We start from the raw sequence: 16,297 nt of genomic DNA, 5'->3' as shown, positions 1-16,297 counted from the left end.
TGCGGCTCGCTGGGCCTCACTCCCCCCGGTCGATACGCCCCCCAGGGCCAATAAGGGGCCAGACGCGATGTCCCGTTCGGAGGATCCATCGCACGAAAACATGTGGACGGTGAGAAAAGAAACCCTCGTCAAGAGAACAGACGGTTCGAAACATGAGATCCGCCTCATGTTGCTGCGCCCCTCTCATTCGCGGACACGATCCTCACGGCCGTCGGTCGACGATCGGACGCCTCCGACACGCTCACGGGCCTGACTCCATGGCGAGCGGCGTAGGAAATCTGCCTAGAGGTCAAAAGTACGACCGGACGCATCACGGGAGCAAGCCCAAGAGCCCCTGCAGCGTCCTCCCCGTAATCCTCCCCCGGGGCATGGCACGATCTGATTTGAACGGAGTCACAGCCATGCTCTCGCTCCTCCTCGTCATGTGGAATCGGCACGACTTCCGAGACGTTTCGTCACGATCCGCACCAGCGTCGAATACGATTTGACAGCCTTGTAGTCAACCCTGCGCAGGCTCCACCGGCTTAGCCTCGTAAATCCCCGTCATCGCCAAGAAGGGGGAGTGTGGGAGATTCTGGGTCTGGGGGAAGAGGAAACCGAAGTCCGCGCGCACAGCCCCTCGATGACTGGACCCAGAGGGAACTACTCAGCAGGTAGATGACGGCGGCTGTAACAGGAGAATCGGGAAAAATGCCTCATGCAATCCCTCATGATCGCGCAGTGAGGCGGAAGAGGGTGAAATCGAGGGTTGTTGGGCGCAGCGAAGGATTCGGGATGCGCGATTTGTCTTATACTTCGACTTACTCCCACTACGGACATACTCATACAGGCCGCGCCTAGGGTTACCTAGCATGTTCGCATGCACGCAATATCAACAGGCTCCGTTCCCTTGGATCCATTCCCAAACAAGACTGGCAACATAACACATGCCTGCACGTCCCAGACCAGCGCTGAACTCCGCGGGCCCCTTCATGGACTCGTTTCGGTTCCTGACAAAACAAAAGGCGAAATAGACACATAAACACTAAACACAAATCCGATCGCACAGCTTCTGGTTCCCAAAGATACAGACAGACGCCTCCGCCCCGGGTCCCCGGGCAGGTGTGCTCCTCGATACATGTCAACCCGTAGATGAGAGAAGTAGGTTCATTTGCGGATTATAGCTCATCCTCTAGATACTTGTAGACAAACTTGAAATCGGCCTTGCGACGGTTCATCCTGGTCGTCGTCAGTGTCTGCCGGGCGAGAAGACAAAGCAGGGAGCGGGCAGCTTACCATGTACTCTCGTAGTCGAAGAACCGATACGTCCCTTGCTCGAATTCCTCCGTGATGGTCTTGGGCTCCTCGTGTCGCTGGAACCACGTCTGGTACTGCTTGTGGAATCGCCAGCTCTGGTTCTTCAGCGCTTTGGCCGCCAAGAACTGCTGATACGTGCCTTGTCGGTAATAAAACAGATAGAATAACGTGTCCGTGTCGATCCGTCCCGTATCGTACAGCCGCGGGTCGTCGAAGATCGGCAACGGCTCTTGCGGGTAATACAGAGGGGTGGTGTAGGGGTTCTGGGGCTTGTAATGGCGCGGTTTCTCGGCATCAGCCGGCTCGGGACAGGTGGTGAGCGACGCCGCCAGCAGTCGTTGGACCGACGGAGGTGGGTTCGTGGTCGTCGTCGAGGAGCGCGTCTTGGTCACTTCAAACGAGTGGATCAGATCCTGCAGCCCCGGTGGGAGGTGGTATATCGATTCACTGCTCTCCTGTGCGTCTGCCTTGCTCGCGTCACCATTCACCGAACCCGGTTCCTTCGAGGCGGTCGTCGCATCCGCCTTGTCCGTTGCCGGGGTCGAAGCCCTGTTATTCGAGGCGGCGGCGGCGGTGGCGACCTGGGGGCTGACACCGGGGGTTTTGGAACGCTCTTCCGTGGCAGAGGTCGGCTGCTTGGAGACCATCTGCGCGGGGGTCACGCTGGGTGAGGCGGTCGAGGAGGCGGCTCGGGAGGCTGGGAGCACATGGGGGAACGCTGGACTGGCGCCCGGGGGAGGTGGGAGAGGAGCGATGCCCACGCCGTTCTTATCGCTCGCGGCGGCGGCAGCGGCCGCTGAAGCATACTTGAGGGTTTCTCCCGGCAACCGCGTCGGCGGCGGAGCCGGTTTCATCCCGGACGTGGCACTCGTGGAGGTCGATGGATGGAGAGTCGCCAGGACGGGCAACGGGGACTTCATCTGGGCCGACGGTCGGCGGGGGCCGGTCGATTCGCTCTTGGTCGACTTGGACTTGGTATCGGTTTCGTCTTCCTGGATCGATTGCGCATCCTGCGATGATCCTTTGTCGTTGTCGCCGGAGACTCCGAATTGCACCTCAGCGTCGCCGTCTAGGTTCAGATCGTCGTAGAGGGTCTCGTCTTCGCCCGAGTAGTCCACGTTATGCCCGTCCTCCACGTAGTACTTGATACTCTCCTTCAGATCCAACACCTGACTCGTATCGACGTTGCCATTCTGTAGCGCGCGCAGCAGGAGCTCCAAGCGACCGACGTGCCATTTATGACGCTCCGTTAGGCGGCCAAGGTCGGCCAACCGGTTGGTCTTGGCGACGTCCTTCTTGCCCTTTTTCACCTGCATGTGTAGCGTTTCCTCCTCGGCCTCCATGGCCTCGATCTTCTGTTGCAGCTCGTCCACCATGTTCGATAGAAAGTCGCAGGTCTCCACCTTTTCCTTCTCCCTGGGATCGAGCCTCGACGCCGCGGACAGACCTTCCTTGGAGTATGCCTTGGTCTTCATCTCTTTCTCGACCGCCTTGAACTGCTCCATACACTGCGGGATCCATTAGCACACGGTCAGCAGGGAAGGGGAGGTCCGGCGCACCGTTTCGATGGCGCGGCGCTGTTCCAGCAGCGGCCCTTTGTCCTTGACTTCGTTCCCAGAGGCCCATGATTTGATCTGATCACGATACCGCTGGAGCTTCTTGATTTCGCGTTTCAGGTTCTCCTCGAGCTTATCGCGCTGGGTGGGATTGGTGGCGGATCGAATCTTATCGTAGATGCCTTCGAACGATTGGATCCCCTCGGCGACCTTCTTGAAGGTCTTGTCAATTTCTTGCTGCGTTTTTCGCGACGTCATGATGGATATGTCCGTCGAACCCGAGGGGCGTGGAACCGGAAGAAATTGGACGTGTTGCGGTGGGCAGAGGCGATTCCACCCACAGCCTGGAGTGGGATTTTCACCAGGAATTCGGCGGAACGGGGGAGGGAAACAGGGATCGACGGGATCCAGAGAGCTGGACGGGAGGGAGAGGAGAGGGAATCGATTCGGGAGAGGGAGAGAGCTGGGCGGGAGGATGAGCAGAAGAAGCTCTTCAGACGGTGTTGAGGGATCGAAGAATCTCCTGAGGTTCGCAGTTGCCGCGGAGGAATTCAGGCGTTCAGGCGACGAGGCCACCAGGCGTCCGGGCGGCAAGGATGCCTGAGGCATTCTGACCTCACTACTTCTTTCTCCATATCTACTTCTCCTTCTCCTTCTCCTTTGCCTTCTCCTTCTCCTTCTCCATCTTCTCCTCAACTACTCTATACAACAAGAAGGCACCAGACATCCTCCCGAACTACACTCACCACCGATAGTCTACCCCCGTACGATCTTACTCATCCATCTGGCCTTCCGTTTGCAGCATCTCCACTTGACCGAGCCAACCCTCACCGTTCTCATGCTCCAGCTTCCTCTACCAGATCCCCCCTCTACACAACCATGAAAGGTGCGCATCCATCCCTCCATCCTCGTCGCCACTAACCCATGCAGCTGTTCTGCAACGTGTCAAATCTGCCTCGGTCACCGTCGACGGTCAGTTGATCTCTTCCATCGGGAAAGGTATCCTTGTCCTGGCCGGCGTGGGCAAAGGCGACACGGAGAAAGACGCCGATTCCATGGTGGGACGCATCCTGAAGGCGCGACTCTGGCCGGACGACGACGAAAAACAGGTGAGGTGACTTTGCGCCGCGACTCCAACAGCTCTAACAAGGCGTGCAGTGGAAGAAGAATGTCCAGGACATCGAGGGAGAAGTCCTCTGCGGTATGTCGCCCAGACTCGATCCCACCTTCGTCCTACCCTCCCTGACTCGTTGATCCCGTCCAGTGTCACAATTTACGCTCTATGGCCATCTGAAAAAAGGCAACAAACCCGACTTCCACGATGCCGCCGACGTGGAGACCGCCCGCAAACTATACGACTACTTCTTCCAGCGGCTGCGGGCTTCCTACCAGCCCGAACGCGTGCACAACGGCGTCTTCCAGGCGATGATGGAGGTCGAACTGAAGAACGATGGGCCGGTGGGTGTAGATTACCGCAGTGCAGATGCAGCGGTATTGGATTGATTCGACCGGGAGGAGAATGACAACGCTGACGGTGGCTGTCTAGGTGACGATCGAGATCAACACGCAACTCCCGAAGAAGGAGAAGAAGGAAGACAAGAAAGCCGAGTCGCAGTCGGGGCCGGCATCGGGCCAGACATCGGGCCAACCCTCGGGACAATCCAGCGACGCGGGAGACGGCGAGCAGAAGAAGACGTTGGAATTCCAGCTACCGGCGACGTTACTGGAGTAAGGGACTGGATGGAGAGGGAGGGGGTGGATTAACGACCATTGATGAATTGGATAGACTGGATACCACTCAACGCTGTATATAGATATATATACCTTGTCCAAATAAGAACCCTATTAGGAGTATCAGCGGTGGGTTGGTGGTGAATGAGTGCGGAGAACCCCGTGATCGATGGAAGCTTCCTGAAGCATCGCAGCTGCAACCGCCTTTTTCCTCACCAACACCAAACCAACTCTCGCTTCCACCTCCCTCTTCCCTTCTTCCCTTCTTCCCTTCTCCCCATTCTCCCTCTCCACCACTTTCTTCGTATACCTTCTTACTCGTACCTCCTCTGTCTCCTCCTCCCATCATGGCTGACTCCCAGCGTGCGTGGTTTCCCTCTTTCTCCGCTGTGGGGTTCCTACAGCATCATCCCCATGAACTGCTGGTTGACCACCTCTAGGTCGTCCTCGCGTCTACTTTGACATCCAGGTTGGCAATCAGAAGACCGGCCGCATTGCGCTGGAATTGGTCAGTCTTTCCCTCCTCTCCCGATCTCAATCGAGCTCCCTGGTCAATCGCTAACCCCGCCAACAGTTCAATGATGGTACGGATCTCAGCCCCAGTGCCCCTAGCCCCTCTTCGTCGCCAGATTCTGACCGAACCCAGTCGTTCCCAAGACCGCCGACAACTTCCGCGCTCTCTGTACCGGTGAGAAGGGAATGGGAAAGCAGGGCAAGCCATTGAGCTTCAAGGGTATGGTGAATAACCTCCCCGCTTCGGTCCCGGATCGCGCGCAAATTCTTACCTACCCCACCGCCGCACAGGTTCCATCTTCCATCGGGTTATCAAGCAGTTCATGATCCAGGGTGGTGACTTCACTGCTTTCAACGGCACCGGGGGCGAGTCCATCTACGGCGAGAAATTCCCCGACGAGAACTTCGATCTCAAGCATGACCGTCCCTTCCTCCTGTCCATGGCCAACTCCGGCCCCGGCACCAACGGCAGCCAGTTCTTCATCACCACCGTCCCCACCCCGCACCTCGACGGCAAGCATGTCGTCTTCGGTGAGGTGATCAACGGAAAGAGCATCGTCCGCAAGATCGAGAACATGCCCACCCAGGCCGACAAGCCCACCACGGATGTGACCATCGTCGACTGTGGTGAGCTGACCGGTCCGGACTATGACGATGCCGACAAGTCCGTCCCCGACGCCACCGGTGACCCCTACGAGGATTTCCCCGATGACCACCAGGGCGAGGAGCTCAATGCCCCCGTCTGCTACAAAATCGCCGGTGAACTCAAGGGTTTCGGAAATGCAGCCTTCAAGAGCGGTGATCTGAACCTCGGCCTGGAGAAGTACCAGAAGGGTCTGCGGTATCTGAACGAGTTCCCGGGACCGGATGAGAACGACCCCAAGGAATTGGAGGGCCAGATGAAGGCGCTCCGCTTCACCCTCCATTCCAACTCCTCGCTCCTTGCCAACAAGCTCGGACAGTACCGCAACGGCCAGAGTTGGGCTTCCTACGCCCTGGAGGTCGCTCCGGCCGCCAACGCCCAGGACGCCGACAAGGCGAAGGCCCTCTACCGCCGTGCGGTTGCCAGCAGCGGCCTGAAGGAGGAAGATGCCGCCCTGAAGGATCTGGAGGAAGCCTCCAAGCTGGCTCCTAATGATGCCGCCATTGCCAACGAAATCGCACGCGTGAAGAAGGCTATCAAGGATCGCGAGGCTAAGGAGCGTGCCACTGCCCGGAAGTTTTTCGCATAGACGCAATAATGTCATTTACGATTCATGATTCATGAATTCGTCTGTTTTTCTCTAGCATTGAAGAAAGCGAAATCCCTTCTGCTGTTCGGACCATGTCGTAGGCATACGGTAGCAGTGAGATGGCAGTTCATGACAGTTCTGTCTACGCGGAGGTAATAATTGTCCAACATGGAGCATGATCCGCGCGAGATGAACGAGAAGCAATACAATGAACTGGCAATACGTAACCCATGTAAAAGAACACTGACCAAAGAAAGCCACCAGCATCACGCAACTACGAGCGTCCAATCTCCGCCAAAAACTTCATGTACCGGCCCTTGCACCGTCGGCGCCAACTCTTCCCCCAGACCATCATCGGCACGGTCATGACCATGGAGCCAACAACCAAGAGACCATAGAAGGTGAACGCCCAGCCGTAGTTGGTAGCATTGATGAAATGCTGGATGGAGAACGAAATGGCGAAATTAATCATGGAGGAGCAACACGCCAATACAATGACCAATTCTCCGGATATCTACATAGCAACGACGTTAGCAACTCCAGAGCACGCCAGGAAGGACCCGACACAGCACGCACCCGGTCGAAACACTCCATCGCGTATGCCGTCGCAATGCTCGTCGCGGACACCTGCTGCGCAATCATGCAGCACAGTCCAACGGCGATGGACATCCAGTGGTCGCCCTTCTGGGCGCCCCAGCCGTACGTGAAGTAGCCGACGGCGGCGAAGATGAACGGGAAGATCTGCGCCCACAGGCGCATCTCGGGTTCCTTATATCCCTTATTCCGGCGGGCGAGATGCAGCACGATCCAGTCGGACAGGTATCCGACGCCCATCCTGGACGTTGTTAGCTTTCGTTCCGTTCCTACGGTGTTGAGGGGAGGCCACGCACCCGATGAAGTTCCCCACCAACGCGGCGAGGAATACCAACCCCGTCGACCCTGCGCTGAAGTTGTACGGCGCCTCGGTCAGGATCTCTGAGATGGTGTTGAAGGAGACAATGCCCGCGGTGCAGCCGAAGGCGAACTGGATGCCAGCGAGGACGATGTTGGGAAACGCAAACAGGTAGAACGGCCGACGGAAGTACTGGAACCAGGTTGTCTGGTCGTCCGGGAAGTAGTGCACCAGCGCGATCTTCTGCCGGTAGGTCCGGGGCAAGATGTCTACCTCCCCTGCGTCGTTGCTGGGGGATACAGACCGCGTCGATGCCGGTTTCCCTTTCTTCTCGTCGGCGGCGACTGTCGGAGATGGCGAGCTTGCGGGCTGGCTCTCGTCGGTGAAGAATCTATAACGGGGAAACATGGTGTCGTCGAAGGTGAAGATGAAGAGAAGGATGAGGACGCCCTGGACGGGATTAGCCGGTGAAATGAGGACATCGGCGGGGGATGGAGAGGGCTTACGCCGGCAATGGCAACGATGGGTGCGCTCCATCTCCAACCGATGCCATCGGAGATGTATCCTCCCAGGATGAGGCCCAGGATGGACCCGAGCTGCTGGAAGAAGATGTAGAATGCCAGCATCCGGCCGCGCTCATGCGAGAAGAACATGTCGAAGATCTGGAGCATGTCAGCGCTCTACCGCCCTGGACGAAGAGACCGGCAAACGAACGGTTAATTGGATGAGCGCCTGATATGCAGCGGTGCCAATTCCATTGATCGTCGTCATGGTATAGTACTGCCCGGTACCGTGGTAGAAGCCTCCCCAGATGCTGGAAGCGCAGACGCAGATCAGACTCAGGATGTAGACGATCTTTCGGCCAAACTTCATGGCCGTCGGGATCCAGATGATATTGAAGAACCCAAGCATGAGATAATTGAGAGCCGAACCACCGTTCATATCTTCAATGGAGACCCCTGTGTCAGCGGAGATGACCGTCCATGATGCGCCCCAGTTGTTCTCGCCGAACGAATTGACACATGCGTAGAACGAAATCAGGCATAGAGACCAGTATTTCTTTGGTTTCAACCAGTTCTACTCGGGTCAGAAGACTCGAACGATCATTGCAAAGCAGCCAGACTCACGAGGGGATCCGCACGAGAGGACGAAGGCTGTGGGATCAGGATGATATCTCGTTGTTCCGCATGCGCAGAGTCCGTCAAGCCTTCGGATCCTGATATACACCGTCAGTACATCCTGTCCGCTACCGAAGGAACCAGGATGACAAGACATACGATCAACCAAGTACACGGTGCCCGGCACATCAGTGAGAATGTCATCGGAGGGTGCCATCTTGCATGCACGAACCAGCAAGCGATGTCGGACTCCTAATTCCCTAGGGGCGTCACAACACTTTATATGTTCATCACAGCTGACCACACTGCACAGTAATTGACTCCCCCTCATAATAGCCCGGACATTTTGCCTCCATCATTGGATGCATCGGGTCAATCCGAACGCCGTTGGTGACTATCGCCCGCCACGAAATAGTAAACCTGGAGATATCGAAGATCCTATCTCGAAGCATGCATCATCGGACCTTCTCCGCAGCAGATTTGCCGAGGTCTACAGGCGCCAGATTGGTTCCAGAGCTGATAACCATCCGTATCTCCACTAAACGCGGAGGTGGATACGATAAGTGACAGTTGCTGGGAAGCTCCAAGCGGATGGAATGCGGAGAAATGCTGATACTGGGAGCAGGGAAGGTCCAGCCGGTTGAGAGCGGGGATCGCCAGATGGACTAGAGTCGTCGATGGGATTTAGTCCCGACGCTAAATGGTGCTTAACCCATGGATGACGCCGATGCTTCTCTGAACGCTTTGCTGTCGGCGATTGAAATACGGGCCTTGACTCTTGCAGTGGCAGAATCTCCCTGCTGGTATCCTCAATCTATCAGAGACCGAAGTATATCCACCCAGACATGTCTGCTTCTCCCCTCACCCCCGAATCCTCCATCCTGATCGTAGGAGCCGGGACCTGGGGTTGTTCAACAGCCCTGCATCTAGCCCGACGAGGATACAAGCATGTCACCGTGCTCGATCCCCATCCGGTGCCGTCTCCTATCGCGGCGGGAAATGACATCAACAAGATCATGGAGCATAGAGAGCTCAAAAGTACCTCACCTCCAACTCCGAATCTCAGCAGACGCTAACCACAACGATAGAAGCCGACAATAACCCCTGGAGCACAGCTTTCACGACATGCACCCGGGCCGCATTGAGGGCCTGGCGAACAGACCCGATTTTCCGGCCATTCTTCCACGAGACGGGGGCGATAATATCCGGTCACACTCCAGCCCTGATCCGACACATTGAAGAATCGGACATCGAGCCATCCAAGGGTGACTTCATCAAGCTAGAAACTGCCGAGGACTTCCAGCGAACCATGCCTCCCGGCGTCCTGACCGGCGAGTTTCCCGGCTGGAAAGGCTGGCTGAACAAGACAGGCGCTGGCTGGATCCACGCTAAAAAGGCAATGGTCGCAGCATATACCGAGGCCACTCGTCTTGGAGTGACCTTCATCACGGGCTCTCCCCATGGCAACGTGGTGTCTCTCGTTCACGAGAATGGGGACATCGCGGGCGCGCAGACGGCCGACGGCGTCGTCCACCGCGCAGAACATACCATCCTCGCCGCTGGTGCCGGCAGCGACCGTCTGCTCGACTTTAAAAACCAGCTCCGTCCCACAGCCTGGACGCTCTGCCATATCCGGATGAGTCCCGAAGAGGCGCGGCGATACCGCAACCTGCCGGTGCTGTTCAACATCGCCAAGGGCTTCTTCATGGAACCCGACGAGGACAAGCACGAGCTCAAGATCTGCGACGAACACCCGGGCTACTGCAATTTTGTCCCGGACCCGAACCACGGCGGCGAACTGCGCAGCATCCCTTTTGCGAAGCACCAGATTCCCCTGCAGGCGGAGGCGCGCGCGAGAGACTTCCTGCAGGACACGATGCCCCATCTGGCGGACCGGCCTCTGGCGTTCGCGCGCATCTGTTGGGATGCGGATACGCCCGATCGGGCTTTCTTGATCGACCGACATCCCGAGCATCGGTCGTTACTGGTGGCTGTTGGTGGGTCGGGGAATGGTGCGATGCAGATGCCGACTATTGGGGGATTCATTGCCGATGCTCTGGAGGGACAGCTGCAGGCCGACGTGAAGCCTGCTGTGCGGTGGAGGCCGGAGACGGCGGTGCATCGTGACTGGAAGGATACGCAGAACCGCTTTGGAGGGCCGAACCGCGTCATGGATTTCCAGGATGTTGGCGAGAATGGGTGGACACGCGTGGGGAGTGACAGTCGTTTATAGACGTGAGTATGACGGTAAGCAAAGCACTGAGGTGGCGACTCAATGGGCGTTGGAACAATTTCATTTCAGGTAATAAGCATAAAGACTACAATCAGACAATTGGTAGCAGATACATCATGTCAAAGGAGTGGTCAGTACAGCACGCGGGACTCTGAAACTATAGCCTCAGCTGCTCGCAAAAGCACAGCTTCCCATATCCATTGGCACCGCTTCCGCCTCAGGCCTAATGTCAAAATCAAAGATGTCCATTGGCACCCCGAGCGTGGTACAAGCGTTCGGGATATCTACCAGTCCAGCAATGTGGCCCTGGACCGGGGCACAGCTGAGAAGCAGGTAGATTTGGTAGTCGTTGTAGCCATACCGCCGCAAGTACTCAATGACGCGCAGGCAGGTCTGACGATACGCAATAGTAGCATCGAGGTAGTGCTGCTTGCCATTCTCATCAACAGAGAATCCCTCGAAGGTCAAGTACCGTCCGGGGCCGAACTGCGGCTCGACAGGACCTGGGTGGAAGATGGGAGACTTCATTCCCATCTTAGCCATGCCGTCCTTGAGAACAGTAAACTTGATGGTAATCACGCCGGCCATCTCGATGGCACCGCAGAAAGAGATCTCGCCATCACCCTGCGAAAAGTGCAGATCACCGACGGAGAACTTGGCCCCAGGAACGTGGACAGGGAGATAGACCTTCGAACCACGGGAGAGGTTCTTAATATCGCAGTTTCCGCCGTGTTCGGGGCGGCCCTAATATACTTAGTACTGGGCCAAATAGCGACAATGAGCCTGATTCGACGTACCGGCACGGTGCGGGCTCCTTCTCTCCCAACCTTTGCTTTGATGTCCTCGCTCGCACTGCCGGCGTGGACGTTTATGGGCTCCGGTGGCTTTGCAACATCACGGCCGGTGGTATTAGTTGCGATCAGTTCACCTTCGCGCCGGTTCCACTCCGCCAGGACCTCTGCGGATGGTGCACATCCCAGGATGCCTGGGTGGATGAGGCCGGCGAAGCGCACATGTGGGATATGGCGGGAGGAACAGAAAATTCCTTCGAAATCCCAGATGGCTTTGGCTCTAGTAGGCAGATTAGTTGGAAACATGCTGTTTGGGTCAGACCGAAAGGGAATCGTACGCCTTGGGGTAGATCTCATCCAGGAACCCTCCTCCGTTCTTGGGCTCGAAGACGCCGGTGAAACCCCAGGGCTGGTCTTCGAACGGCTGGACATCCTGGATCTCGACAAGGAGGACATCCCCAGGCTCGGCGGTTTCGATATCGAACGGACCGGACAGATAGTGAATCTGGGTGAGATCGACGTTCTTCACGTCGTCGGCCGAGTCATTATTCTTGATTTGGCCTCCGGTCCAGTCGAGACACTCGATTTTGACGACTTCATTATTGGCGATCTTGCCACAAGAAGGGACTGATCGGCGTTAGTAGAGGTGGTTGTTCTAGCGAGTGTTCATCGCATACCGTCCGGATGCCAGCGATTCTGGACGGGTTAGTATTATCGAAAGGAAGGTGGTTTGATACTTACATGCAGGCCTGACTGCTCCCACGCCGGCTTGTCAAGATCAACCTTGAGAGCGGTGCGGATACCTTTCTGGCCCATTTCGTTTGGTGAAGCTGAAGATGTATAGATGAGGAAGATGTCAACAATGCCTGAGGAGATTGTGAAAGAACCAGATACGAACGGCCTTGGTCTGATCATCGACTAATAAACCCAAGGACTTCCCCTCAACGTCCGTCTCCAACAGAATTGGAGGTGGCTGCTATCAGATCGCAAACCCCGCAGGCGGAGATCGAATCAGCATGATGCGTCTCGGTTGCTTATCAGGGTGTTATCGCGTCGATGATAGAGATATGGAGATACGAACGAGGCTGTGGGCGTGACGTTTAACAGTCGTCTAGTGCCACATTAGGAGCAGCACTTCAGTAAAAGATTGAAGGGCTTTCAATTTGGACAGAGCAGGCCAGCACCTAAACACTTTATCCTTTATTTTCTTAGTGTACAAGTAAAAAGGTACAGGAGGATCCTTTGACACGATCGTTAGGAGAATTTTTTCCCTGGAACCTGAGCCATCCGGTCCTTCTCAGTCTCGTCCTGATAGGCAGCCTCATTGATCTTGTCCAGGTTATCCAACGACAAGCGCAGGAAATCATGCTTGTTCGTCCAGGTCACCTGTGTCTCAGCAAAGCCCTCACTCTCACTGGGAGCAGGCGGAGGGTCAGTAATCTTGGTGACAAGATACGCGGTGGAAGCTTCTGCCACGCCGTACATCAGAACTCCAATGAATGGGATTTTCAGGACCACCGTGAAGGCAAAAGCGAAGCCGAACAAGACTCCTTCTCGGTCGGCAAACCATCGGCGTTTTTGATCAGGGGTGAACTTCACCCGACAAAAGTACGGCTCCAGCTAGGTAACTTTTAGAGTGGTTATGCGAGCTAACAGAGGGGGTGACTTACCAGCTCCCGCATCAAGCTCCGAGAGGCAAAATAAGTATGGAGAAAGCTGACCAGGAAGCGCTTGGGTAGGAGAAGACCAGTTCCGAATATCACTGCAGCGGGGCCCGTCCCGACGAAATTTTGCAGAGAGTAGACAGACGCCACGGGCATGACGAAGCGGCCAACAACAGGAACTAGCGACAGGATGTAGACCCCTAGAAGCATCCCAACCTTGCGCCCATAGCGACGCAGAAATTGCATGACAGCTTCGGGTATGGGCTTGGAGACACCGGCGCTTCCTTTAGTGGAATACATGGCCAAATTGGGGTAGTACATGGCGCGGAGTGTCTTGGGATCCTCCGACTTGTGCTTGTCGACGTAGGTGGAGTCGACCCATTTTAGGGATTGCATGAAACTGCCCGAGGAGTGTCAGAAGCACGTGAGGCTTTCGATGGAGTTGTTATAGCTTACATCTCATCCAAGGTTGGAGTAACGTATCGCATCAGAGTCATGAGAAGGAAGGGTACCTGGAGAACGGATTTATTGAGAAAATCGAGGCCATTGAGGAGTGCGTCATCCCAAGTAACACCCTCCAGATCGACTATCCATGAGCATAGCCAGATCAGAAACCTCACCCCGACGATCTAAAGCACGGGGTTAGACACTGAGTTGCCACTTTCAACTCGCAGAAGACATGACGTACTGGAATTTGGATGATAATCTGGATGACGATTCCAATGGCAATAGCCAAGGCCGCCTGGCGGAAATGCTCATACTTGAAGAGTTCAGCATTTCGCAGAGCTCGCACGGCTGTCCACGCGGTCAGTTTTCCATTTATGGCTTCGGGAATGATCCATGGTCAAAGGACGTACTTCCGACGACGGTAAGCTGGAAGCCGCGGATGACGGCATTGGGCTCAAAGGCCGGCATGATGGACGGGAGCAGTGTCTAGGTCCGGCCCGGGGGATCTGTCAACAGTAAAATTTTCGACTCCGGTGGGTGGTGGTTGTTGGACGGGGCGACCAGGACGAGAGTGAGACAGTGACGGCATGAAGGTTGCAAGGCAGCCACTTAGGGATCCAACTATGAGGGCCGTCCGTGATTGGCCCGCTAGCCGCCACGCGCCCTTTTCCCGAACAGGCTAGGCTCTGTTCCTGGGTGCCTGAGGCCGCCAAGGTCCGTTCCCCGCTGGGACCAAAAGAGGCGACTATCGCCATACTATCGCCTCTTCGTCTTCCTGTCTCGCTCTCCCTCCTTCATCCCTCTCTCCTTGTACTATACCCTCTCTCCGTCCTTGTACACCTCTGTATCGTCTTTCTTTACTTTGTCCTCTCTCGGTCTGATCTATTTCCTTGCCTTCTTTTACCCATGTCTCCTGTTTACTCCCACTAGCCCTCATGAACCATGTCCGAGCTTGCCGATGCGCCGCCGTCTCAGATCCATCCCGTTCGCCGGGCTTTCACCCTCCCCACCAGACTAAACCCGCGCGTATCTCGCAAGTCAGACAGCTTTGGTCCCTCCGAAAATGACCTGTTCTATCATCCCTCCGCCAAAGTCGTTCATTTCGCCCCCCGAGCAGTCGCCCCCATCCCGTCGAGCACTGCCCCCTCCGATTTCGATTACCCGGTTGATGCCGTCGAGACTCTGCCATGGAGATCGCCCACCGAGCGCACCGTTGCGTTCGCTCCCCTACGTCTAGAGAAAGTCCACGGCTTGACTGTGTTTCTCAAATGCGGCAACGTGGTCCACGCGATCCTCAAGAACTCTCAGTGTTGGTGTGTCGATGGGGAGTCGACTTTCGTTCTGCGCATTCGCCCTCTGACCTACTATCGCATCGAGCTCCCGAATGAAACCTCCGAAGATAAGGAGTATAGTGTAGCTTTGAAGGAGGCCTTGCCCAAGATTCTTCGTTACGAAGTCACTCCGTGTCCCTTCAAAAGAGGGTTCACCGTGGAAATCCCCGAGGAGGCCAAAGTGCGGCGTCGAAAGAAGGCATGGCGCCCCAAGGGACGACGAGAGAGCGCTCCTGTCTATGCTGGCAATATTCAGGAGAAGAGTCCTACGCGGAAAGATGTCATGTCTGATTTTCTGAGCGCTGGGGAAGACACCGACGGCAATACAACCGACGACAGCTGCTTCACTACAAAAGGCAGTACTAGTACCATGCTTGAAACGATTCCAGATGATGAGCCATCCGTTGCGACCGACATCCCAGTTGTGGAGGAGGAAAAACCTGCCGATTCAACTGCTGACAGGTGCCAAAATGAAGCCTTGCAGGCAAGGCTCGAAAACGCCGACTCTGCGGTTGGAGGACTGCCACTTTCTTCCAGTGTCGAGTCGTTTCATTCTATGGGACCCTCATCACCGACGGTGGACGTCGTTAACTGCACTTCCCGTGACACTACTGAACCAGCTGAGAGCCACATACGCAATAACGAGAGCCTTTCAGCAATGCCTGCATTCAAAGAAGTCGACTGGGATTCCCGCCAAGTGGACCCTTCCCCCAAAGCTTCAGTTCCTGAACCAGAAAGGACATTTATCGTGCCAGGTGGTTTACCGGATGATAACTGGTCCGTAACAACGCAATCGAGCCTGTTGAGAACACCGGACTCCAACCCTGATCTCAACAGCATGAGTGTCGAGTTCCGTCGCCGATCAAAGGTGTCACGAGAACGAGAGATTTCTCCGATGCCTCCTGCGTCTGCTTTGGTCCTTCCCTCCGAGAAGTCCGATGCGACAACGATCATTCAGAAAACCTGCACTCTTGTCTTAGTCCCTCCAATCCAGCTGCTGATCGTTCTTATTCATATCGCGGCACGCATCGTCATCGGCCCTGCTCTCAACTCGACCACGGATGACCTGAGCCGGAAATTCGAATGTCAAATCACGAACCCGCAAGAAGCGGTGGACGACTTTGATCTTCCTCTCGCACCGAACTGCTCGAAGCGTCCGTCCGGGTCCAAGGAAGCCGACAAGCTTGATCCTTGGCAATTAGATTGAAGCAACGTCGATATCACTCTGTTCATTTCCATTCATTTTCACGCTTCATCATATGTTCATTTAATATTCCATCATCTGCCCTCTTGGATACCTGATCTGTATTGCACCCTGCCATGCCTTTTTTAACGATGTACCCCATTTTGTATGAACTTACTCCCCGCAATTTGCTTTTGGCTTATGTACGGTCCATAGGATGTTTGGGTTTGCTGTTTGCATATGTACTCCATGTTGTCACTTAGCGATTCATATCTAGTTAGTTACCATGAATATACCCCATGCCACATAC

The 16,297-nt window shown here is 55.7% G+C and overlaps 8 protein-coding genes across 8 annotated transcripts; 4 read left to right on the top strand and 4 right to left on the bottom strand.

Moving 5' to 3' along the window:
* Positions 1–584: 584 nt before the first annotated feature.
* On the bottom strand, positions 585–3,369 carry BDV59DRAFT_174095 (CNOT2/3/5 family protein). The gene is made up of 3 exons (XM_073689014.1): positions 2,856–3,369; positions 1,276–2,804; positions 585–1,218 (listed from the first exon to the last, which is right to left on the bottom strand). The coding sequence occupies exons 1-3, from the start codon at positions 3,108–3,110 to the stop codon at positions 1,158–1,160; spliced, it is 1,845 nt and encodes a 614-aa protein (XP_073550304.1). The 5' UTR covers positions 3,111–3,369; the 3' UTR covers positions 585–1,157.
* Positions 3,370–3,501: 132 nt separating this feature from the next.
* BDV59DRAFT_174091 (D-aminoacyl-tRNA deacylase) lies at positions 3,502–4,759 on the top strand. The gene is made up of 5 exons (XM_073689013.1): positions 3,502–3,738; positions 3,783–3,961; positions 4,011–4,053; positions 4,117–4,343; positions 4,399–4,759. Exons 1-5 carry the CDS (start codon positions 3,732–3,734, stop codon positions 4,582–4,584), a joined length of 642 nt encoding a protein of 213 aa, XP_073550303.1. The 5' UTR covers positions 3,502–3,731; the 3' UTR covers positions 4,585–4,759.
* BDV59DRAFT_174086 (peptidyl-prolyl cis-trans isomerase D) lies at positions 4,730–6,890 on the top strand. The gene is made up of 5 exons (XM_073689012.1): positions 4,730–4,946; positions 5,024–5,091; positions 5,158–5,167; positions 5,230–5,316; positions 5,388–6,890. Exons 1-5 carry the CDS (start codon positions 4,931–4,933, stop codon positions 6,326–6,328), a joined length of 1,122 nt encoding a protein of 373 aa, XP_073550302.1. The 5' UTR covers positions 4,730–4,930; the 3' UTR covers positions 6,329–6,890.
* Positions 6,473–8,555, bottom strand: BDV59DRAFT_211738 (putative MFS transporter; the record flags this gene model as incomplete). The annotated part of the gene is made up of 7 exons (XM_073695864.1): positions 6,473–6,842; positions 6,905–7,163; positions 7,219–7,670; positions 7,727–7,882; positions 7,935–8,297; positions 8,348–8,436; positions 8,498–8,555. The coding sequence occupies 7 exons, from the start codon at positions 8,553–8,555 to the stop codon at positions 6,603–6,605; spliced, it is 1,617 nt and encodes a 538-aa protein (XP_073550301.1). The 3' UTR covers positions 6,473–6,602.
* Positions 8,556–9,115: 560 nt separating this feature from the next.
* Positions 9,116–10,616, top strand: BDV59DRAFT_211736 (NAD(P)/FAD-dependent oxidoreductase). The gene is made up of 2 exons (XM_073695863.1): positions 9,116–9,376; positions 9,427–10,616. Exons 1-2 carry the CDS (start codon positions 9,184–9,186, stop codon positions 10,569–10,571), a joined length of 1,338 nt encoding a protein of 445 aa, XP_073550300.1. The 5' UTR covers positions 9,116–9,183; the 3' UTR covers positions 10,572–10,616.
* A 120-nt stretch (positions 10,617–10,736) lies between these two features.
* BDV59DRAFT_200170 (acetamidase/formamidase family protein) lies at positions 10,737–12,178 on the bottom strand (the record flags this gene model as incomplete). Its single annotated transcript, XM_073693521.1, has 5 exons — positions 10,737–11,315; positions 11,369–11,642; positions 11,701–11,989; positions 12,040–12,058; positions 12,104–12,178. The coding sequence occupies 5 exons, from the start codon at positions 12,176–12,178 to the stop codon at positions 10,737–10,739; spliced, it is 1,236 nt and encodes a 411-aa protein (XP_073550299.1).
* Positions 12,179–12,513: 335 nt separating this feature from the next.
* On the bottom strand, positions 12,514–14,051 carry usgS (transmembrane protein UsgS). The gene is made up of 5 exons (XM_073687450.1): positions 13,884–14,051; positions 13,715–13,821; positions 13,483–13,655; positions 13,033–13,426; positions 12,514–12,982 (listed from the first exon to the last, which is right to left on the bottom strand). The coding sequence occupies exons 1-5, from the start codon at positions 13,939–13,941 to the stop codon at positions 12,617–12,619; spliced, it is 1,098 nt and encodes a 365-aa protein (XP_073550298.1). The 5' UTR covers positions 13,942–14,051; the 3' UTR covers positions 12,514–12,616.
* Positions 14,052–14,250: 199 nt separating this feature from the next.
* On the top strand, positions 14,251–16,297 carry BDV59DRAFT_156228 (uncharacterized protein). Its single transcript, XM_073687449.1, has one exon. It carries the CDS (start codon positions 14,416–14,418, stop codon positions 16,009–16,011), a length of 1,596 nt encoding a protein of 531 aa, XP_073550297.1. The 5' UTR covers positions 14,251–14,415; the 3' UTR covers positions 16,012–16,297.

The sequence above is a fragment of the Aspergillus ambiguus genome, assembly GCF_047715705.1.
Source record: "Aspergillus ambiguus strain CBS 117.58 unplaced genomic scaffold BDV59scaffold_7, whole genome shotgun sequence".
Classification (NCBI taxonomy): Eukaryota; Fungi; Ascomycota; class Eurotiomycetes; order Eurotiales; family Aspergillaceae; genus Aspergillus; species Aspergillus ambiguus.
This window is presented reverse-complemented; position numbering and strand designations above follow the sequence as displayed.